Genomic DNA, 23,644 nt, shown 5'->3' with positions numbered 1-23,644 from the left:
CAAGAATAGAGGTGACTAGTGTCAGTTAAATTACAGTTAGGATCCAGTCTCGAGACTGGTCCTGGAAACAACTCTTAAAAAGATTGGTGAGCTCTTTCTGCTTAGGAGGTCTTAACCTCCACTCCTGTGGCTTCCCCTGCTGGACTTAGGACCTACTGGCCCCATACAACTCAAGTCTAGGTTCCGGAATGAAGGGAGGGGTGGTAGCCACCTCTCTCTGGTACTGCCCAGGTAACACCTGGCCAGCTCTGCTGCTGACATCTCTGCCCAGAACCTGTTCAAGTCTTTTAGGCTGATCCTATGGCTTCCATGGACACTCACCCTTTCCTCAGTCTCTACCACAAAGGACCCTGTAAACACTGTTGTGAGGAGAAAGCAGGCACCCTACAATACCCGTCCTTCACTCGGGACATCAAAGAGAGCACAAACACTGGCTAATATCTTTCTCCTGCAGGTTGAGCTTCTGGATTAAGGGTAACTAACGTGGATATGCAGACAATTAGACTTGGCAGAGGAGCACTGATCCTCTATGCCCTTCCCTAGTGTTGTGCACCTCGGCTGGGTAGACCTGGCCACAGCAGCCTCATCAAAGGACTTCGTACTCCCTGATAGAAAGCCCTCCCTGGCCCTTTGTCCTGTCTAGGTTGCTGAGGACAATGCCTGCTGAAGGAAGGCAGGTCTTTGTGAGGAAGGTACCCACACTCTAGGCACACACTGGAGCACAGTGCTATGGCAGCATAAGGATGGGCTACTATCTCCATTTGGCAGCACCATGACTTCCATCCACCTCTTCCTACAGGGGATCTCACATTCATGTAGGAAGCATAGCTCAGCATGGACCAACCAGGCAGCTCCACCCCCATACAGCTGTCATGTGTGCCCCTACCCTCACCGGCATCTGCTGAGTACCCACTGCATGCTGGCATTTTGCTAGGGGGCAAGATAAAAGTGAGGATAATGATAGCAAGGCCCTTGCCCTTCAGAAGCCTCCTAGAAGTACAAGCTTTAGTAGTTTCCGACCTCAAATCTGTATCTCAGAGTCTCTGCCTGCATTGTTTTAATGAGCACATTATCTACACAACCCTCTGTTAGCTGGTCTACAAGAGACTTTCAAATGAATTACTATCATGTCAAGAGCCAAAAGCTGGGGCTCTAAGCTCAGTCTGCTCAGAAGTTTTGTCCATATCATTACCTTTTCTACCCGAAACTTCTAACAAGCTGAGGCAAGGGAAAGGATCCTCTGGAATAAAGATGTTTATTTTCATTTGAATTATGAAAGATCATTAACGTTAGCCATACCAAAAGTGATCAACTTTTAAAGGGGAAAGGAAGAGTAGGGCACGAGTTATTCAGCCTTGGGCATTGCCCTCAAAGCACTGTCATGAACACAGTTAATGCTGTTACAAATCATGACAACATGAGTCACATATGGGCTCTTTCCCTATATTCTTTATTACTTGTACAGATGTAGCTTCAGATAATCTTTAAACAAACATTGTTGCAGTAAATTCCTGTAACAGATTCAAACAAGAGGCAAATAATTCACTTGGGGTGTGTAAAGTAATGCTGCTTGACACAAAGATGATGACTATAGTCAAAGATTTAGAAATGGTTTTAAATTTGAGTAAATAAATAAACTAAAAATGGATTTGATAGTTGCTTAGCAATTATTTTTATCAGCAAAATAATTCTTTATTGATTGTTCTTTTTGAGAATGAGAAAGTTGGGCTGGGGAGATGGCCCAGTCAGTAAAATGCCTGCCATATAAGCAGAAGAAGCTGAGTTTGGATCTCAAATGGTGGAAAGCCACCAAGGAAGACATATATTGTCAGCTTCTGGCCTCTACACACACAAGCACACAGACACTCAAATTCATTATATACTACATATACAAACAAAACGAGAAAGTAATAAAGTGGAATATGAAATATTTTTAGGAGCAGGCTCCCAAGAACTGTTAATGTTCAATTCATGGTTACGTATCACAATTCACTGATTTCTTGCTATTTCCTTTTCTAAAAATTTGAACTTTAGTTGCAAATATAACAAAATCTCAGATTCTGGGCTGGTTCAATGTTCTGTGGCTAAGGGCATTTTGCTGCTAAACTTGAGGACCCAAGTATAGTTCCCAGGATCCACACACTGGAAGGAAAAAACAATTCCTTCAAATTGTCCCCTGAGCTCTACATCATGGACATGTGCCCTTCCCACGAATACATAGATAAATATATACATAAACACATAAATGTGGTAAAATATAGATCCTATAAATATTCACATACATAGCTCTCTTACAAAGAAAAGCTGTGCTATTCACAAAGTTAACGTTATTCTATGTGGACTTGGGGCTAAAACAGCATCAGAACATACAAAGAACACCTTTGGTTGGTATAACTTTAAATTAGTGGCACGGAGCCTTCAAATTAGACTTGGGATTATAAGCTCCAATCTTGGTACAAAAACTTTGTAAAGATGGTGCTTAGTTTTTAATAACACCACATAAAAGGTACTCAGAATTCTTCCAGTAACAGAAAGACTGTTGTCTACTGTATTTACCAAGAAGCTTCCTGTCCAAGTCAGACTGAGTACTTCCACACTACTGAAGAGAGATGCAACAAAGGAGGAAAATGAACATGTTTCCAGATAACTCACTGGGAAAACTAATAACCATTAAATCAGAAAGGTAAAATTCAGGAGTCTTGACTTTCTAAATATAAAGATCTAAGATGAATGTGCTTTAGAGGTCATTGGGGCTAGGTGAAATGTAAATATCAAAATAAACGCTGATCTACAAGGCAAACAAAACAACAACAACAAAAACCACACCTCAAGCCAGGCATGGTAGTACCCTCAGGAGGCAGAGGCAAGGTGGATTCTTGGGAGTTCCAGGCCATCCAGGGCTACATAGGAGACTTGGTTGTTGTTTCTTAAATCTTAACTCTCCGGGGCAAAAGGATATTAAACCTCCATCTCAGACAAGTAAGTGCACAGAAATCTCTCTAGCTTAGCCACAAAGGCTTAGCTCAGCTCCCACCCCAACACTCCTATAATCAAAGAAGCAAAACGTTGCCTTTGGAAGCCATTGACCAAAATCTCCCGCAATTAACACCACCTTATGAAAAACTAAGCCTTTACCTCGGCACCTCATGACTTACACCATACTCATGGCTTATAGGAAAACAAGGTGAATCTCCCAGATATTCAAAGCACACTGTGTCATAGATGTTGGTCACCATTAAAATCAAAGTGACCTCACTTTTAACATGTAAGCCTATTCTAGAGCATAACAAATATGACTGTCACTAAGAACCAACAACCACAAAAAGGGTCTCATTCATGAACATCACATGTCTCTCATGCTGTCCAAGTTTCTACCCCATTTATCTGAACAAAGAATCTGTACAGTAAAGTAAAAACAGAGGAATTGCTTTAAGTGCCTCAAGGGGGTTTCAGACTAACTCTTTCAGTCCCAGAAGAGAGTCGCAGGTGCTTTTGTAAAGGGAATTAGCTAGGGATGCTGGGAGGCCTGTGGTGGCAAAGCTGGAGTGTTGGAGTACCAGCAGGATCAGGTGAGAATGTGATGAAGATGGACGGCTGAAACTGATGGTTACACAAGCATGCAGTGATGCACTCATTCACTTGGGTGAGAGGCTTCTGGAAAAAAAACTAAACAATGGGCAGTCTGGGAAGAAAAGCTTGCCCGTGAAGTCAAAGAACAAAGGACTGAAGGGTTATAGGGGTCTCCGGGACCACATGAAGCACAGAGGAATTTTAATCATGGTGAAGAGTAATGTGCAAAACTCTGACATGGGCATTGTACTGACTGATTCTCTTATATTTCAGCCTTTAATATTTACTTAGCATCAGTCTGCTTTCTGGAGGACAGACTCACAAAAACCATGACAATTCTCCATTATATGGACAACCCAGCTGACGAGGCGTGCTTTCCAGATTACTATTTGTTTAGTTCTATATTTCCCCAAATCATCTATAATAACCCTCTTTCCTATGGTTTCAGTTTGCTAGGTTTCTAAGCTCAACCATGGTTTGAAATTAGACGCAAAATTGCCAAAAAGATCAGTTTATAGTTCACAGTTCTAATAAGTGTGATAACATCTCACAGAATCTTGACTGGGCCATGACTGTCTTTTTGTTCAATGTGTTCATGGTATACGTGCTCCTCGCCCATCAGTCACTGTTATCAGATTGAGTGCCTAGTACCATAGCTCTTGTATTTAAAGAACCCTTATTTTACTTAATAATCACTCCTAAGTATAGGCAGGGGTTGCAAAAGTTACTCCAGGGCATGGAACCTGGGACAGGCTATCTCCAGTACTATGCAATGCTACAGTTCACAGAGGAAGGGCATAGTATACATTTTATAGGGCTCAGTACTATTCATGGTTTCTCCAATACCCACTGGTGTCTTAGAATATAGTCTCCTCAGATATGGGGACTAATGGATCATGCAAGGACAAGGGAAGTGCTACAAAACAAATCAACTTGCTCCAGATAGTCTCCAACAATCTATTGCTCTGCCTACATTTCTTTCTTTTTTTTTTTAATCAGTGGTTTCTTCCCTTATTCATCCAAAACATCGTTCTACAATTTAATCCTAGGAGCCATAAAAACAAACAAACGAACAAACAAACAGAGAGAGAGGCAGACAAACAAACAAATAAATAAATGGTTCTGCAGTCAGATAAGTAACTGACATTTGGGAGGAGGGCCATGTTCATTAACACATACAGGTTCTAAGAAGGCTCAATATAGCTTGTTAATTGACCACATGCTTACTGCGGGGTGGATGGGGTGAGACCCTGTCCTATAGCAATGCTGACAAAAAGAACTAATAAAAGGCACTGGCCATAGCTTCAACTGAAGTTGACCTAGTCCCAGTCTTCCTCTAGCCCCAAACACATGCTCATCTACAGCATAGCCCTCTTGCCTCTACTTCATGGGTGGTGGGGATTACACCAAGGGCTTCCAGCATGCTAGGTAAGTACTCTAATCACTGAGCTACATCTCCAGCTCCACAGTGGAGATTAATGATGAAGGAAAAAAAAAAAAAAAACCTAAGTTCTTTTAATCATAGGATTCCTGAGTGAAGCCAAGCAGGCAACTTTGAAGCTGCATCATGGATGAGTGTGCGGAACAGCACACTGGTAACAAGCTGGACAAAGCTAATATCCTGTCAATCATTTGTTGCTTTTGCAGCTCTCAAATGGGAAAAGGACACCATTCTTTTATTTTTAAGCAGAGGAAAAGGAATTATTTTGAATTTGTGTCTCTGCAATTACACATCAGTTTCCTAGAATTAGGTTAAAAATGCTAGCCTGTCCACTTAAGGCAGAGACTGAATATTTAAGCATCTATCAGCCCAGCAGAGGATTCTTCAGCCTCAGAGCTGTGGATGTCACTACTCAGTAGCTCCACCTGGCACCAGCTTTCCAGAAGACACCCTCAGTTTCTAATCTGCACAAGGAAGAATGAATGTTGTGTAGGAAACACAGCCATCACCCAAGAGGACCAAGGGCCATCTGTCTTCCCGGCAGGCCCTTCGGGGAAGAACATTTTACCTCTTACCTAGGGGTTATGATCAATGATGCTCAGACATGTGCTCTGTTTACATATCGTTTTCTGCTACTTGTAAGAAATGGACCTTCCATTGCATGAATTTTAAAAATTGAGTTGTACTTTTACAGAAAGGAATTAGAAATTTTGACCTCTCCACTTTCTTGAAAACTGATAAGTTGTAGCATATTTTAACTATTTCAATAAATATAGTTGGAGAAAAATTTCCTAATGCCATTTTAAAAAATCTGGTAGGTTTAGACAGAAAAAAAAAAATAGTCACAGAAATGGCAGGGCAAGTCGCTAAGTTAAATGTTTTACTACAAGCCTACACTTTTATGCTAGTAACTTGAAATTCACATAATGATGACTAGTAAAACTGAAGACACCAAAGGGCGTGTGTGCACAAGTATGTTAGTGCTGTGGCTTTAGGGAATGAGCAAAGGGTTTCCCAGAGGCCTCAGAGGCAGGTGAAGAGCGCCACTCCATTCCCTCTCTCTCCCAGGTTGGCTCCACCATACAGCTTATTCTGCCATAAGAGACTCCTGTGCAGTTTCCACAACACAAATAGGAACGATATCAGGAGAAAGTCTCCAGAGCAGGAAGAACCAGGAGGCCAAATCCAGGGGAGAGACAGCTTTACAGCTCTGACATCCTACCTGCCTCTGTAAGTGTAGTCTATCAGACAAGTGTGATCCCTATATGTGACTGGGCACAGAGCCATTTGGTAAAAGTCACTTGGCAGGAGGCCAAGGGAAGATACTATTTTCAAAGACTATGGATAGGAATATGGGCCACAGGAATACTATTGGGGAAAGGAGGTTTTTCTGGTTAGGGTGATTTCTGCCCATGCTAACATGCTGGGATAGTGTTTCTGGCAGACCAATGAAACTCAGAGGGGTTGAATTCCTGCTGCAGGTCATGTGACTAGAAGGGAAGAGGATATCAGTGTAGGCCTGTGAAATGATAACACCTCCGCTCTTGCTACTATGTGGTATCACTTTGTTGTTGTTATTTTTGGTCTGTCAGACTCATCCACCTCCTACCTAGTTTTGATTTGATTTACATTCTTCTACCTCTGCTGTCACTTCCACAAAGAGAGCTCTTATTCAGGACTGTAACCTAATAAAATCCCGAAACACAGGATTTAGTGCTAGTCCTAAGTTTTGGTGACTTTAGACTGACAGAAGTAAACTGTGCAACTGATGAGTGCCAATGTGATCCAATGTCACCACAAGGTATCACCCAATGCCAGGGAGCACTGTTGTATGGTTCTTTACTGAGTGTAGTTTAGAAAACTGGGCCTTTTTGGTCACAGCTAGCTGAAACAGAATGGAGTTAGTATGCATGATCTGGCTGGGAATGCGTAGGAGGTCTTAATGTTATGCTAGCCTCACAAGCAAAGGGTACCACTAGCCTCCCAGCCTTCCCACAACCAAGGCAATGGAGGCAGGTGCCTGCCTTGGCAAGGCCTGTACTCAGTCTAGGCTACATGATGAGTTTAAGCATGAGCTACACAGAGAGATCCTGTCTCTAAAACAAATAGGCAAATAAACCTGCCCAAGCTATGCTGGGATGTAGCTCAGAGATAGAACATCTCCCTAACACACACAATTCCATCAGCCAGGAAAAAGAAAACAAAAAGAAAAGACACTACACAAAAAACTAAATAGCCAAAGAGAAAGCACCAAAGCAAAAATAAGAATAGCAGTCAGTGAGTTCTTCCCAGCATCACGGAGCAATGGCTCACACTGCAGAGTAAAACAGGGCAGAGAGAAGCAAAGAAATCAGATGGTTCACCCGCGGGCTTGCCAAGCAGACTACAACCCCCCTTGCCTGTACCAGAGGCAACTGAAGGTGACCCAGGTACTGGCTGACTAGCTAAAGGTGACAGTGACTCTTCACACCTGCTTTAGCTCAGGCTCCCCAAGTGAAGAAGCAGAGTCCAGAGCAGGAAACAGCCTGGTCTTCACCCAGAAGCACGGCCTGGAAGTCTCAGTCCTGCTTCATGGTGGACTAAAACAAGTTTAGTCTCTCTGGACCATAGCTTCCTTTTTCTGAAGGCCATGTTCATTTATAAAAATCTGTCAGTCACTCCTCAGGCCAAGTGGCAAAATGGAGACTTGAACCAGAGTCCCCGACTTTAAACAATCTCTACTCAAAAGACACTGTCTAGACAAAGGTCAGCTGGACAGTTTTGCATCTGAGAGCTGCCCCATAGTGAGAAAGAGTTCCTGGTACCATTCTACCTGCTAGGAACTGTACTTCTGAGCGGAGCAAGATTCCTCCTGCTAAAGAAACACATCTGCCAGGAGACATAGCACCTTAGCACTGGCCATGGCTGTGTTGGCCAAAGGGCAAAAAAGAAAAGACTTCACACACTAGAACCATCTAAATGTGGCAAAAGTGCATTGCTACTCTAGTGTGAAGGGGAAGTGAAAACATGCCTAGTGGAGAGGACCCACAGCTCCAAATAAAGGACCAAATAAGGCACGGGGCAGGCAGAGGGAGGCACTGAATCCAGAAGCCTCTGCAGCGGGTCACAAGCCAGGTGAATGTCTCAAGCATCTGTCTCAGGGCATGTATGCATAATTCAAGGTAAGGCTTTCCAGGCTAACCGCAGCTGGTGCCCTGGCAGAGGACACTCCATCTGTCACACACATTGTGCTATGCATACACCAAAGCCACTCAGCGTGTCACCTCAGGTAACAAGAATTTTACTTGTATGGGGATAGTAATCAAACTTAACTCTTCCAGGCAGAGAATAGCTTTGTACGCCAACCCTTCATGACAAGAGAAAAGCAGCCCCTTTAAAAATTGCTCCTATTTTGGGACTTTTGCCTCTGCCAGATCCCAAATGACAGCAAAATGCTCTAGTTACCCAGTAGTTCTAAGACTGCCTGCTCCTTCCCAGCTTTGACCTCACAGCAATGAGAAGATTTGTCAGCAGGCCCAGGAGGAATCAAAAACTTCCACATTTCATTTCTGTCCTATGTAATCACAGGATGACTGAAAGGAGAGATTCTGGGTATTATACTCCAGGAGAGGTCCAAAACATTTACTTTCTGATAGCAGCCTGACTTTTGTTATTATTATTAATACACATAAACAGAAAGACTAAAATTGTCTTAATGACGATCACAACATTTTAAATTTACCACACAAAATAATGAAGCTGTCTTTGGTAGAGCAGAAAAAGATGTAACACATCATTAAAATCTGGAAAAAAAAAAAAGTCGGTCATGCACTCTGAGAGATGCAGATAGGTAGATACTTGAGTTCAAGAAAAAACTGATCTAAGGAACTAGTTCCAAGACAGCCAAAGAAACCCTCCCTCAAAACAATAAAAGCAAAACCAAAAAAGGACATGTATAGAAATTTAATCTGCAAAATGTCCAAATATGGTTAAAAAAAAAATTAACAAGCTCCCTATGGTGGTCTGAATGAAAATGGATCCCCAGCAAGCTCATAGGAAGTGAAACTATTAGGAGGTGGTACCTTCTTGGAGAAAGTGTGTTACTGGGCATAGACTCTGAGGTTTCAATGCTCAAGCCAGGTCTAGTGCCACTCTCTTTTCCTGATGCCTGCCAATCCGATGCAGAACTCTCACCTCCTTCTGCATTACCATGTCTGCCTGCACACCTCCATGCTTCCTGCCATGGTGATAATGGACTAAATTTCTGAACTCTAAGCCAGTCCAAATTAAATGTTTGCCTTTATAATAGAATTGCCATGACCATGGTGTCTCTTCACAGCAATAAAAACCCTCAGGCACTCCCAAACTCCTTTCAACAATTTCAAAGTTTTAAAACACCATTCAGAATTCTGGGTGGAGTGTATACAGCTCCATAGTAGATCACTCATACAGAATGCACAAGGCCCTAGGTTTGATGCCTAGCACCATGAAAAAGAAGCAAACATCTAAACATGTGTAAGGAGCAGAAAAACCTCCTTATGTAACTATACCAACAGTACAGTAAACAAAATGAGTATTAGCATTCAAGACACATGATGAACTGAACTTTAGCCATGTCATATGTGGCCAAATGAAGTCTAGCACAAGACTCCATAGACATCTGGTGATGACACTGCACAGGGTCTCTCTAGACACAGCACCCTGTTTTTTCTGCTATATCATTTCCCCTGGCACCATGAGCTTATAGTAGGAATTGTGCTAGCTGTCTGGAGCTATATTCTATATTTTGGACTTTTGTTTTTTCTTTGAGGACAAGAAGCCTGTAACTCCTTTATTCTCTGTATTTTCTATGACTATAGACCACTTTCAGACTCAATTGGTTTTAGGTTCAATTTTCTAGCGGGGGTACTTCAGGGACTTAGACTGTGTCACTGCAGGAGCACAGCAACACTGATCTTGAGACAGAGGCTCTTTATTAGCATCAGAAAACACTTCCTTTCTGTTGAAACTCAACTTGCTACCCCAGTTAACTGTGAGCAGCTCTTACTTAGTATGATGCTAACTGTTTCAATATTGTCAGCCTGACTGATTTAGACTCACCGTGGACACACTTCTCTGTACATCTCTAGGTGCTTCCAGAAAGGTGTGACTGAGGAGGGAAGACATGAATGTGGGCAGCACCATCCAATGGGCAACAGTCCAAAATGAATAAAAAGGGGAAGGCAGGGCCAGCGAGATGGCTCAGTGAGTAAGGGCACTTGCCACCAGGCCCGATAACTGGAGTCTAATCCCTGAGATCCACAAGCTATCTTGTTGTCTTCATCTCTTCCTGACTGTAGCTGCAGTGTGATCAGCTGCTTCACATCCCTGCTGCCTGAGAGATGAGAACCCTGGAACTAGAAGGAGAAGTGAACCCTTCTTTCCTTCCTTAAGTTGCTACTGCTAGCAGCGGGAAAAGAAACCCAATGATAAGCTCAGTGTTAAAGTTCAATCTATAGACCAATTTCATTATATAACTACGTAAAAGTTCCCAGTAAAGACACTGAATCAAGACCTCCGATGATCTCCACTGAACTGGTAGAACAGTGAGGCAACTAAACAGATGACAGATGAGACAACAAGCTGAGGCAGCACACCATGATCAACAAATAGAATGCATAGGTGGGTGAAAAGAAGAATCAAAGATGTCACAGTATAAAGCTCCCTGGGGGTGGTGATTCTTATCTGTTCTATTCCCTGCCATATCTATCTCTGGAGCCTAAAACAGAGCCAAGCTCAGCAGTAGTTAATAAGTATAAGTATCTGCCAAATGCATAAGTGAGTCAGGACTTTGCAACCAGTGTCTGCGTGGCTGAGCAAAGGCACATTCTTCCTTTCTCAGTGTCTGTGGAAGCAGGGCTTGACCTTGAGGAAGAACTCACTTGTTAAGACAGACTGTGCAAGGCCAGGTTCCCCAAAGTGAAGCAAAGACATGGGAAACACGGAGGTGGCTGAGGCCTGATGTTTTGCATTTGTTTCATGTAGGGACTACTGATACTGGACAGCACCTAGACAAGAAGCACTTTGAGAAAACGTGATAGCAGATGCTTTGAAAATGAGCAAGAACTGGAGTTACAAAGGCCATTTAGGGCTACAGTTCAGGAGCAATGAGGATGAGGAATGGCTTTATCAGTAGGAATCAAAAAGTAAGTTGAATACCTGATGCGTTAAAAATCTAAAGGCCAACAGGCTGGAAACCATCAACAGGAGACAGAGTCAAAAGAGGAATCTGAAGCTCACTCTCACCTTTGTTAACAAACAGTGACAGAGCATGAGCATGTCAGTGCTTCCACTTGCCTGAACTCTAAGGGTTCAGTGCCCCACCACAACCTTCCTGGGAAGAGACCACTTCAGACCTCTATTGGAAAGCTGTCTCAGAGAAGTTAAGATGTGCCTCAAAGTCCTGGAGGAAGACCTTCATGAACTGAAGATCTTGCTGGAATATTCATGCAAAATCTTCCTCCCACTTCACATGGTAACAGACAGCTTCCACTCATCATCCCAAAAGGGCAAGTGTGCAGAACAGGGACTTGTCTCTCAGTGGAACAATTTAGTTCTTTCTGTGAATGAGGACGACTAAGGAGAGCAGGGACAGGCATCTGACTTAATGATATGTCCCCCAGTGTGACTCAGAATAAGCCCACAGAGCAGGGGCAATTTGCTGGTGACAGTGGCCACACAAAAGGCTTCTAGGTCAAAATATAATAAAGACCTATTTCCCGAGGCTCAGAGCAGGTTTCTCAGTGTATCCATACTTCTGTGAAGGAAGCTAGGAACTGTGTATTTTTAACACTTCAAAGGTGTTCAGGCAATCACTCCTGCCCAAACAGGTCTCCTAGGAAGAAGCCACCCTACGGGAACCAGGCACAGCAGAACAAGCTGGTACATCTGGACTTGAAACTGGTAGCCATCTCTATCTCCCTGTCATGGTTTGAATAAGAACTTCCCCCAGAGGCTCCTATATTTGAATGCTTAGTCACCAGAGAGTGACACCATTTGAAAGGACTAGGAGGTGTGGCCTTGTTGGAGGAAGTATATCATTGGGGGTGAGCTTTGAGGGCTCAAAAGCCCATGCCAAGCTCAAGGTCTCTCTCTTTCTGTGTGTCTCTCAACTACTTTTCTAGCACCATACCTGCCATGCTAATGGACTAAACCTCTGAAACTAAGCCAGCCCTCAATAAATGCTTTCTTCTGTAGAGTTAACATGGTGTCTTTTCACAGTAATAAAACAGTGACTAAGACACTGTCAACATAATATGAGATAACTAGTTTTACATTTTGGAAATGATAGAAAAGAAAAAATAACAGATCTTTGAACAATTTTTCTTTTGATTTGAAAGGTTTTTTTAGGGCATCTAACTTTTTTTTTCCCTGAAGTAACTTTGCTCAATGTCCCCAGGATCAGATCCTACTTAATCTACTGAGTGGGGATCACCAGCCAGCCATTTTTCTCTTCAGTGAAAGCAGGGGTGACAGAAGGCCTAACCTCTGAGGACAAGGAGCCTAAGCCGTACTGTTCGTGACTGTGGGTGTAACTAGCGTCTTCAAGATCCTACCTTGATTTCCACACAGTTCCAGGCCTGTAACTTTGGAACTGTAAGCTGAATAGGCCCTTTCTTCCCCAAGAGCTGATGGCAAAGGATAACTGGACTAGGTGGGAATCCTCCAGTGTGAGAAACCAACCAAGCCAAAAGAACAGAGGCAGTCAGAGAAGAGACATAAACCCTGAATCTCAACACCTAAGACCTTTGGTGACAAGGGAATACGCTGTACCCATGAAAAAAGACAAAATGACACTTGGAAATAGGAAAGAGGAATATCTCTTAGAAGCTAAAAATGATAAGTGCTTAAATTAAAGATATTAACAGTAGGGCTGAAAAATAAATCTAAGGTCTCTTCCAAAGACACAGAAAAATCAAAGACAAAAGAAGAATCTAAAGACTAACCAATGATGCCACACAATTAGAGAAAAGGGGGTGTCCACTGAAATAAGTAGAAGTAGGGTGAAGATGCCCATGTAATTACAGAGAAGAGGGAAAGATGCCATGCGACTACAGAGAAGAGGGGGGAATTCCCACACAACTACAAAGAAGTGTATGTGTGTGTATGTGTATGTGTGTGTTTGTGTGTGGTGTGGGCAGGTATGCAACTAGAGAAAAAAGGAGGGGTAAGCACAAAAGGATGATTGAAGATGATTTTTCAGAACTTCCAGGAAGCTATGACATATCTAAGAAATATCAACATCCAAGTCTCATTTAAAAGACTGTAGACTCGAAGGTTAAGAAGATTCTAAAACCTCCTGGGTGGGAGAAAGAGAAAATAGGTCTTTGTAAAGGAGAGAAATCAGAGCTAGCTGGTATTATAAAACCATAGTAAAACCTTCAAACCTCAGTGGCTGATTTCCAGCCCCACTGTACACTTCACCTGCCCAGCGGTCCGCACTCTTCTCAGGACTCTGCTGGAAGCTGAGTGTGGAGACAAAAGGCCTTAAGAGGTGTGCAGGTTAGTCTTGTCAGCTTGACAATCCAGAGTCACTGGGAAGAGTGTCAGTGTCAGGATGGCCTGAGGGCATGTCTGTGAGAGAGCATCTTTATTACACTAACTGAGGTACCCACACTCAACCTACGTGAATGGCACCACTCCTTGGTTCGGGTCCTGGACTGTGCGGCTGTGGAGAGGGTCTGAGCTGAGGCCCACAGGCATTCATTTTCAATCTGTTCTTGACTATGGGTGTGACTAGCTTTTTCAAGTTCCTGCGTTGATTTACACACAATTCTAGGCCTGTAATTTGGGACTGTAAGCTGAATAAGCCCTTTCCTCTCTAAGTGGCTGTTCATTAGGATATTTTGTCACAGCAACAGAAATGAACTAAGAACAAGGAGCAAGGTACACATAACTGCAAGGAGTCCCAGTGAGACAGGGGTTGGGGAGGTCCTCTGGGCAATCACATCTAGCTGACAGATGTTCTGACAGAACAACCTGCAGAGAGCAACACAGGCCTACAGCACCCCAAGTCACAGTAGCCTCTTGTTTCTCATCAGAAAACAACAAAATTGCAGAAATATTCTAGAACAGTATTTGACTTGGCAGGGAGTACAGTTTACATAGTTGTAGAATGTAAGCACTAAAAAAACAAACTGGCAACAGCATGTAACTTCAGATATAAAAAGGCCTAAATCTTTATCTGGCACGAGAAATCCACTGAGAACTGTCAGTGAGTGGACTTGCACTCAGGCTCCTGTAAAGACTCCTTCCAGCAACAATCAACCTTTCCTTCCCAGCTCAGCTCACAGTGCACAGCACCACACCATGCATCTCCATTCCCTTTTCCTTGTGAGCAATGACATGGTTGTAGAACCCAGAATGACCCCAGCATCCACTCTGTGGATCAGTATCTGAGCTCAGACTAGCACCATGTCCCCAAGGCTCAGTGATCAGCTCTGGGCAGGTACATCGGATGAGGGGATACTCAGGGGCTGTTGGATGCAGCAACGAAGCAGGCCTAGATTAGGCAATGATGGCGCCTGCTCCCTTTACCTCCCGTCTCCACTGGTGGACAGAATCTCATGCCCTCTGTATTTTGTTTTTAAAACAGGGATGGAATTTTTTTTTTTTTTTTTTTGCCTTTATCATGGAACTGAGTGGAGTAATAGTGAGGGGCAGCTATGCTCTCTCTGGTGAGAGACAAGGACATGAAAGCTGGGATTTCAGAGCCTCCCAAGTCTCTTCTCACCTTCTATACCTGGAAGTTATGGAAATGAAAGAAACTGACCCACACTGAGAATAAAATTTATGAGACAAATTTGGAAAAAAGAAAAAGGAAGAAATATCAAATAAGTTTTTATATTAAAATTCAAAGGTGAAAGACTGAAGACACTGAAGGGAGCAGGCCAGAAAGTTGAAGCAGCAAGGGGTATAGGATGAATGCTTGTTTTTCATTATGAGCTACTCCATGTACCTTAGCATTTCCATACCTATGGGTAATATTAATTTGATAAAAAAAAAACAAATAGCAGACATTCAGAGAGTCCATCCTGTGCTGGCCATTGCTGCAGATGCTATACAGGTAACCTCCTTCACCCTCACAGCCAAGCAGAGAAGCCCCTTACTGGCCTCCTTTTAAAGATGAGAAAATGGGAACTTTCTGTCCAGGGCTTAGCCTCAGGCAGTGTGAGCCACACAGTTTGGAGAGTTAACTTTGAAGGCAGGCAGGCAAGAATAAGCTCACAAATTATTATGTGGAAAGCTGTTGGACTTTACCTCTGAATAAGCTCAGACAGTAAAAACCAATCAGTCTAACAGACATGAGTAAACAGAGAGCATTTATTTTCTCATATCTAAAATCCTATACTTTTCTATCAACAACACAAAAATGCTGCCTAAACAGCAAGAGCAGCAGAAAAGAAAAAGTTGGGGAAAAAAATTGCAGTCACACAAACTGTAGTTAAAAAATGACTAAGTTTCCTTGATATATGAATTTGTTGGAAAACCATTTATCAACAGCCTGTTTCTCTCTAGCAGAGTCCCTCAAGCCAAGAGCCATGTCATTCCCCTTTGACTGATTAATTAGCCAATCAGGGGACATTTTTCATTTTGAGGCATGATGGTTTATTGCAGCTAATGTTTGGTCTCTAATGGCAACATATTAAAGCCAACTCGGCTATTTTAGCCCTGTGGAGTGACCAAAAGGAAAGGATAGGAGATAAATCAAAAGAGTGCCCTTCAGCTTCCCTTCAGTCCTTAACAAAACCCCCAAGGAGCAAATGGGCTAGAAGTGAGCCCCTACCAATAAAGAAAAGAACAAATAAAAGAAAGGCACGGCCCCCTTCAAGCCAAGGTAGCCCTTCCTATTTCTGAGGAGCTATAATTTATCCTCTGTGATTAACAGACCACTGATAGAGCAGACACCTAAAAGTCAATAGCTTACTCTTCGTTCTTTTATCAAAAGCTGGGCTCGATAGGAAAAGTGGCTCTGCAATGCTTCTTACTCACTGCAATGATTTCTCCCGTGCTCTGGATTCCAGAGCTAGCAAGTACCCCCACGGCCAATTCTACCTCCACACTCCCTCCTGCCATATAGGCTCCCCCAAGCCACAAGGGCCAAGTGTCTCCTCCATCCTGAGGCCTTTGGCAGGCACTAAAGGCCAAGGAAGCAGAACTTCAAATGCAAAGAAGAGCAGATATAGTTGTTCATATCCAGGGGACAACATGCATAGTACATTGATAGATGAAGGAAGCAGCAGGCTATGCAATTCCATGCACAAGCATGGAAACTACCAGCCTTTCTGGCTTCCCAGTAATGCCAAAGACACAACTAGCAGTCTATCAGAGCAGACACAAAGATGCTTTGCCTATCTGGAGTGTAGTTACTGTCATCACCTCAGCATGGGAGGTGCAATTTTATGCATCTTAGACTCTTCATCATGGTTTCCTTCATTCCCTGACTCACAGACTTCTCACTCAGCCACACTGGCAAGCAGGAACCCCACTGGCACAGGAGTTTGCATTCTTTTCAGTGCTAGAAGTACAGACACCTTGCTCAAAGCCTGCCTTTACTCCTAGTTCCCTGTAGCCTTTCCTACCATTAACAAGATCAGGGTCTCTCCATGTGGGTGTTGGGTTTTTCAGTGCAGCTGTTCAAGGCAGATAACTACTTACTTAAGGCTCCAAGCAAATAAATGTCCAGCTCATACAGCCTCCAAAGCCCCACAGCATCCCCACAGCCAGTCTATTTGCTGTAAGCAAATCAAAGCTATCCAAGGTTGGAGAAGAGGAGCTGGCCTCCACTTTCTATAAAGAGGTGACAAGGGTGAACGTGTAAGAGGATGTGGAATGGGATGTATTACTGAAGCTGTCGATGGCAAACAGAACCTGCTACCAAAACATGTAACTCAGCACTCTTATTTCACAGGTAAGAAATTGAGCTTACAGATAAACTAGGAATATCCAAGGCAACTACCTTACCTTTGACACTCACTATCTTGAACCACCATTTCAAGATCTTTCATACCCACCCCTTGCAGAAAGAATGTAAGCGGACAAAGCCCAGTTGTCCACTAGGAGAAAAATCAAGTAATAATTGCTGGCAGCTCAGGAAAACATGAAACACCTTGGATATCTGCAGCCAGTCACACAGGTGATTCCATGTGTTTGTCCTCCAGAACCACAGCTTAGTGCCGAGGGCTCACAGGTCTTTCCATCACTCTTACCTATCCAAGACTTCCTGCTAGAAGAGGGCCACAGCTGCAGCCTTAGCTGCTAGCCAGTGGTCAGTCTGGGTTGCTTCACTCCCGGAGCTGTTGTCCCCACATCCAATTCTGCTACCTGTTCCGGTGCACAGCACATACCCCACAAACCTTTTCCATGAATACGTCTCTGAACACACTCCTTTAAAATACAGCACCCAGGCAACAAGTCAGTCTGCTGGCAGCAAACAAACAAAAGGCACAACCCGTCCACAGAAGCACCTGCCCATATCTATGCCAATGCCATGCTATAAGCCTCACCCATAGTTAATTTGGGATCAGGTTACATGTCCTACCCTCTAACACAATGATTCAATGAGACTTTATGCATCTCATTAACTTACCTTCAAGGGGTAAAAGAGTTGGGAGCAAAAGTTCCAACTTAGACTACTTGAATCTGGATTCTGTTATCAATGGGCAGATGGTGACAAATTATTATGGAAATCGTTCTGGATGAAGAAGAAGCAACTATACAACTGAAGAGTATCGTATTGCATGTTTTATAGGCTTAGGTCAGATTTACTTTAACTGGAAGGTGCTTAGCTTAGATCAGGAATGCCTGCCTCTCTGGTGCCTAGCTCTGCACTGAGGACGGGGTGGGCATGACCAGAGTGGACATAACATCCTGTAAATTACTTAGCAATTCAACCTCAATCACTAGAAAACATTATTAGTGTGGAAATTTGGAATGAATGGACAAACACACCTCCAATTGAAAGCCATTTTAAGTAAAAAATATTTTAACATTTTGAAGAAAATAACTATTTTTGTAAGCAGCTTTCTCATAAGAGATTTAAGGTACTATATCCAACCAGAAAAAAAAAAAAAAAAAAAAAAAAAGAATGGTCTAAATATCCCATGAATCCAACCAAACAACTGAAAAGGGGTCTGCATGGAAGCAGTTTTTCAGATCAAATGATGAGCAAGACATGGCAAAGGGGATGTGTAACATGAGATAAGAAAGGTGCATAGATTTAAAGAAGTCATGCAAAGAAAGCCATTATTAATTTGGTATCTCAAGTGTACACAAAAAATACAAGGTTCTAATTCAGTCAGGTCTTATGGTGAAGATACCAAGACTTGCTTGCCAAGAGCCTATGCCAGAGGCCTGTTGTTTAAAGAAACAAAGTGAGACTGTTAGTAACACATTTCTAAACCTCGATATGGTTTAGGAGTATTTTCTCTAGTGATAAGGCTGAATCAGGAAATAAGCTGGATGGAGGAAGGAAACTGGAAAGGTGGGGGAGGGAAAAAAATGAGAGGGGGAACAAACTAGGGAGTATCAGGAAGTTCAACCAGATAGGAACTAATGGAATTTGTTTTTCAGTGTCTCCCTCCAATTTCAATCTGCAAACTGTGGGAGACACACACACACACACACACACACACACACACACACAAACACTCCACTAGGGAGAAATGACACCATCCAATATGCCTCCCTCCCCACCCCACTATTGAGAACATATACATAATTCCCAGAAGTAACAAGCTCCTAAGGCCCAAGTAATTTCAATTCACTATACTAGACCATTTCTTTATTTCCATAGAGGAGGCAGGTCCAATTTAGGGAGCACTCCACTTCACTGTTTTCCAAATAATATGTCACCAAGTTGGGAAAAGGAAGAAACTGAAAGCTAGGCAGGTACAGCCATCCATCTCTGCACAGCGCTGCTTACTAACAGTTCGGGGTAACTGGCAGTTTGTGATGTTCCTTCTCTCACCAAACAAGCCCTTCTGAATAGCCAGATACAGACAGGAACTATGCTCCTCCCAACAGGCTCTGCAGCTGGAAGAAATGCTGAGCACCTACAACGTCAGCAGGAAAGTCAGAGCAGAGGCCTTCAGTGACAGACGCTCTGAATTCCACAGCAGAGAAACAGAGACAGCTTGGAAACTACTCAAGCCTGAGACAATGTTTGAAAATCAATTTCTGACACATTATACTGATCTTTAAAAACTTAAAGTAGCACAAACAAGTATTCATCTGATAATCCCCTCTCAAGAATCTACTACGGACACCAGTAGATGGTGCCTGGCATTGAAGGCAGGTTGATAAAAACTTCCTAGAAGAAAAGATATTTCAAATCCAGCCGCAAAGTTATGCAAGGCATCATCTAAAAAATATTTAACAACTAAAGTCCAATTTTATTTTATTTTTTTTCCGAGACAGGGTTTCTCTGTATAGCCTTGGCTGTCCTGGATCTCCCTTTGTAGACCAGGATGGCCTCGAACTCACCTAGATCCACCAGCCTCTGCCCCTCGAGCACTGGGATCAAAGGTGTGCGCCACCACTGCCCAGCCTAAAGTCTAATTTTTAAAAGAAGAAGTACGATGAAATTTTTATCTACAGAACCCCTCCCCCTCCCATGTGGCATAGTGGATGGTGCATAGAATAAAAACAAGTCCTTTCTCTTTTTAAGTTGTTCACTGTCCTGCCTACAGGTACTTGACCGATAAAGAAGTCCATAAGGATTTCTTCATTAGGTACAATGAAATCATTAGGCACAATGTTTGGCAATGAAAAACAAAAATTCAAGCCAATGTTGCTATGGGGGGGCTCAAAGAAGGAAACAGAATAATCCAACTGAGAAGTGGAGCCAAAAGAAGTATTTTCAAACCAATCTAATCAAAAGCCTATTGCCGTTGGCTGTGCAGACTGTTGTAAGTAACACAGTAAGGTTTCTTAGCAACACTATTAAAGCAAGGTGCAGCTGTACCTAGAACTCAAAAGCAAACTCAATGATAGAAATCCAAGACAGAAGGGCTTTGCACAGGAAGACCTTTGCTTGGTGTCTTAAGCAGCCTGCATGCATGTGGCTGTACATATGGAGCAATCCTCTCAGTGTGGGCGCGGCCTAACAACACCCAGATACTCCACAGACAGGCACAGTTGAGAATCTGCAGGTCAGCAAGCTCTACAGGTGACTATGTGGCACCTGGAGGTTTGTGAAGCCCAGCTACAGGGGGACAGTAGGGCAGCTCTCTTGGTACAGCTGTGTTTCAGGGGTTCCCTGGCATTCTCAATCCAGGTTCCGTATCACACTGCAGTCCTCACCTGGATCAGCCAGCCTAAAACAAGCTCTTTCTCATATGAATGTTGTGTGTGTGGGTGTGTTCACGCATGTGTACAGATGAACAGACACCTGAGGTTGACTTTGAGTGTCTTCCTCTATTGTTCTCCATTTGTATACTGAGATATTCTCTCATCCAGTTTGCTATTTCAGCCAGTCTGGCTAGCCAACTCACCCCAGAGATTCCCTGTGGCATGTATCCTCTTCCCCACCCCATGCTACCCTCTAGCTGTAATTACAGGAGGGCTATCACATCCACCTGGCTTTCTATGTGGGCCCTGGGGATCCTAACTCTACTTTACCTACTGTGTCATCTCCTCTGACCTAAAAATAAACAAATAAGTAAAAACTAATCATTTTCTTCCACTATCATGACACATTACCACTGAGGACAGGCCACCTTCCATGTGACTCAGCAGCCACCAGTCTCAGCAAGCCACTGGGAGCCCTAGGAAACAGCTTCCTCCATGCTCAAGAGTGGGGCAGAGAGGGGCTAGGCAACCTAGGAATCCAGCTCTAACTTGCAAAGGAAATTGCTCAACAAAGTCTCCCATCATAGATAATTCTCAAGTTTCTAAACATAACATTGAGTAACAATATCTAGTACCCTGGAAAAAAAGACACCAGTCACCCTGGAAAAATGCTAGAGATAATGAAAGTTGTCTTTTTGTTCTAGTCACCACAAACCTTGGCCAGGAACTAACAAAGGAACATAAACATGACACACCAGATTTATTGAAGAATTATAGTAAGTATATATTCTAGATTTATTTTTAGATAAAATACATTTTCATTATCTCCAAAAACTCAGCTAAAGTCTCTAGTGTTTTCACATCAGAAAGATATACAGGGCTGTCTTTTACATTTGGAAAAGGTGCAAAAGTTCTGGGCACTCAACAACCCAATAAAATCATTAGGGTTATGAATTCTAGGCTCATTTGTATCCTTCAGTTTTGAAACAAGCCATCATGTGTAATGGAGGGTGTACCCACTGTCCACCCTGCCCCCCAGATCTAGCAGTTTAGGGTAGGAGTGAAGGGTGAGTAGCTGTCTGTGAAGTTTCTATACCCCTGGGAAGAGACAGAACACACAACAGCACCACACCATAGCTGGGTACCTGAGCAAGCTTCTTGCTCTTCCTTTTCCCAAAAATGCAATCCAGGTCAGTTTTGCTCCGAGAGGACAGATCCTTCCCTAGAAACAACACAGAGCTTTTCAGTAAGACCATTACTTTTGAAACGAGAAGCAAAATGTTTAAGTCCTGAAAGAAAAAAGGCTGGTAACAGAGGGTCCATCTTGTCTCTGACCACCTCATATTACAGCTCTGAGAGTAACACAGACTACAATCAAAGGTCAGGGACTGTCTTAGGATCAGAACTGTCCAGTCTCCTCCAAACTGCAAAAAAACTGGCACAAAGACTGCACAGAAAGATCCATTTTCAAGTAGCCCTCCTGCTTGCCATGCCTTCAAAGTGGGACTTACCGGCCTCTCGGTTCACTATTTGCAAAACAATCTCATTCCCTTCACAGAGACACAGTAATTTACTGATGGTTACAAAACACAGAACTGACAATTCAGAGAGGCGCACAACCTCAAATCTTTTAAATACATGGGTTTTTTTTGTTTGTTTTTGTTTTGACACACAAGTTCTCAAAAATAACTATGTGAAATTTTAAAAGAATAAAAGCAAATCAAAGGTCAATTTTTCTTTTTAAAATGCTCTTACTTGTAACAGCTTTACCAGTTAAATATATGGCTACATGGTGACTGCAGGGAAATAAATGGCTCTGGTAAGAGCAGTGTCCAAAGAATCTGTGATTCCTGTTTTAAAAACTAAACTAACTCAATTCCAAACCCACAAACCACTAATTTAAAATTCACTTTGGAATTTCTACTTCTACTGAACAGTACCCTGTGAGCAGTCAGCCAAATCCACTGTCATCCATCAACTTCAAGGAAAGTACACCTGAGAGCTTAACTCTCCATGTGAAGCCTGCTAACCTGGGGAAGGGAGGTCAAGTCACACTCAGCAATCTGGGTTTCGAGCTGGAAGCCAAGTTCCACAGTCACCAGCTCAATGGTCTTGGTTTTCTGCAGCAAATTGACTTGACAAAGTAATGTCATGACCCAGAAGGTTCTGGTTCACTGATCAGCACCGGGGCATTCAAATATAACACTGCTCAGTGACTCCATGAAATTGAAAAAACAAAACACCCTTCAATTTGATGCAAAACCAGGTGCCAGAACCCGTTTCAGAGGCAGTGGTACTGGAATAGATGGTACAGTTGGTACAACCTGTTCCTGAGGGGTGAGATTGTTCCCAGTGTTGTTTTCCTCCCACCAGAGGCCAATGCTAGCACCCCAGATTAAAAAAGACCCCTATTCAATAATCTAAGGAGAATACATGTGAGAACTGAGTGATGCTCATTACAAACAGTAGCACAGGACATACAACCAAAGAGGTAGCACAGACAACCTCTGGTTGCAGCAGTGAGAAGTGGACAGCTTCATGGGAGGTAGAGATCTATCCTCAGCTGTCACCAGTGCAAACCATTTCCTAATGCAAAGTGCATTCACTGTGGTAAGTGTATCTCAGAAAAGAGAGTCAGCTTAACTTGGTTCAGAATGAGCATCAGAAACCAAGCATGATGATGCACGCTGTAATCCAAGCACTCCATAAGCAGAGGCAAGAGGATCAGATGTTCTAACCCAGTGTGTCAGTGAAAGGAACCCCAACTCAAAACCAAACAGGAACTCTCAAACCAAAGAACACTGTCCCTTAACCCAGACCCTAAAAAGAGGAGCTATCCCAAAAGAAACATAAATTCATACCTCTTTTATAACAATTTCACTAAATGCAAAAGATTAAAAACAAAAACAAAAACTATGGGGCCACAATTCACAATTAGTATGTGAAAAAATAAAGACACTGAGATTCAAAACAAGTCTCAGATTCAAGGGGAAGCTGTCAAGCCAGTAGCCAATAATGTTCAATGGAGGTGCTAGGGTTTCTAGAGTTCTGATGATGGGTTCTTGGGTCAGAAAGTTCTATCCTCTAGCAAAGTTCACCTAAATAAATGTAGAAACCAGGGCTGTACAGGACTTGCTCTGGATTTAATCTGAAAAACAAGAACACAGAAAAGAAATGAGAGTCAGAGTCCATTAGAGAAGAAACCTACATGTGAATTAAATGGAAAGATGAATGTGATCTTGAAATTAGCAGTCAACTAATGGTCCTGATTCAATAATTTATGTATGCCATGAAATCATGGTCACCCCTGGCTAAAATACACAT

General features: G+C 42.8%; 1 protein-coding gene across 2 annotated transcripts in view; it reads right to left on the bottom strand.

Annotated features, from left to right (window-relative positions):
- Window positions 1-23,644, bottom strand: part of Pinx1 (PIN2 (TERF1) interacting telomerase inhibitor 1) — a 60,264-nt gene that overhangs the window by 23,102 nt on the left and 13,518 nt on the right. For both annotated transcript variants that reach the window (XM_021645608.2, XM_021645609.2), the window contains exon 6: window positions 21,466-21,542. In XM_021645608.2, coding sequence (XP_021501283.2) covers window positions 21,466-21,542 — 77 coding nt within the window. The remainder of the gene's footprint in view (window positions 1-21,465; window positions 21,543-23,644) is intronic.

This window comes from Meriones unguiculatus, chromosome 9 (assembly GCF_030254825.1).
Source record: "Meriones unguiculatus strain TT.TT164.6M chromosome 9, Bangor_MerUng_6.1, whole genome shotgun sequence".
NCBI lineage: Eukaryota > Metazoa > Chordata > Mammalia > Rodentia > Muridae > Meriones > Meriones unguiculatus.
Note: the sequence above shows the minus strand (reverse complement) of the source record. Positions and strands in the feature narration are given on the sequence as shown.